This window comes from Bison bison, unplaced genomic scaffold, assembly GCF_000754665.1.
Source record: "Bison bison bison isolate TAMUID 2011002044 unplaced genomic scaffold, Bison_UMD1.0 scf7180017849708, whole genome shotgun sequence".
Taxonomy (NCBI): Eukaryota; Metazoa; Chordata; class Mammalia; order Artiodactyla; family Bovidae; genus Bison; species Bison bison.
Window position 1 is genome coordinate 8,162 of NW_011480281.1, and position 616 is coordinate 8,777.

At 67.2% G+C, this 616-nt stretch overlaps 1 protein-coding gene across 1 annotated transcript in view; it reads right to left on the bottom strand.

The window, feature by feature from the left end:
- The window catches only part of LOC104994206, a gene marked incomplete at both ends in the record, with an annotated part of 15,417 nt that overhangs the window by 7,489 nt on the left and 7,312 nt on the right, over window positions 1-616 (bottom strand). Inside the window, 2 exons of the mRNA XM_010847708.1 lie at window positions 25-90; window positions 156-192. Of these exons, the coding sequence (XP_010846010.1) occupies window positions 25-90; window positions 156-192 (103 nt within the window). The remainder of the gene's footprint in view (window positions 1-24; window positions 91-155; window positions 193-616) is intronic.

The following is a 616-nucleotide window of genomic DNA, read 5'->3' on the forward strand; positions in this document are numbered from 1 at the left end:
TGCGCACGCGGCGGGCGTTGGTACACATGTCCGCGGCGATGACGTTCATCTCGCTCTCCTTGAAGCTGGGGGCGAAGTTCTGACAGTACACTGCAAGGACAGGGCGGCGGGGCAGGGTGAGCGGCCACCCACCCGCAGGAATCCCAGGACCCCACCCTCCGCCTCCCCAGGGGCCTTGGGGCGGGGCGTGCTCTGGGCTGGAGCAGCCACTCTGGCCAGTGGAGGGGGGGATCCTTCTCCACCCTGCGTCCCTCTGGCAAAGGAGGCCACGTGGCCACTCAGGCCTCTCCTGGGGCAGTTTGAAGACCAGCGGTCAGTCACCCTTCTCCCAGCTGGAGGCCCCGTCCCACTCCTCTGGGGGTGGGTCTCTCTGGGCTCTAGATGGACTGAAGGGCCGGCAAGGAGTGAGGAGGGTGCTGGCTCATGCCTGCTCTCAGCCCAGCCCGCGGCGGCGGCATCGTGTTTGACAATAATGACCCACCCTCTCCTCCTTTCTGTTCCAGAAGCCAGGAGACCCAGCTCTCCACAAACAGCAGGGAACTCGGAGGCGGGTCCCCCAGAGTGAGCCCCCCGCCACTGTGAGCCCTGCTTCCAGGCGGGCCAGCCCCACCCCGCC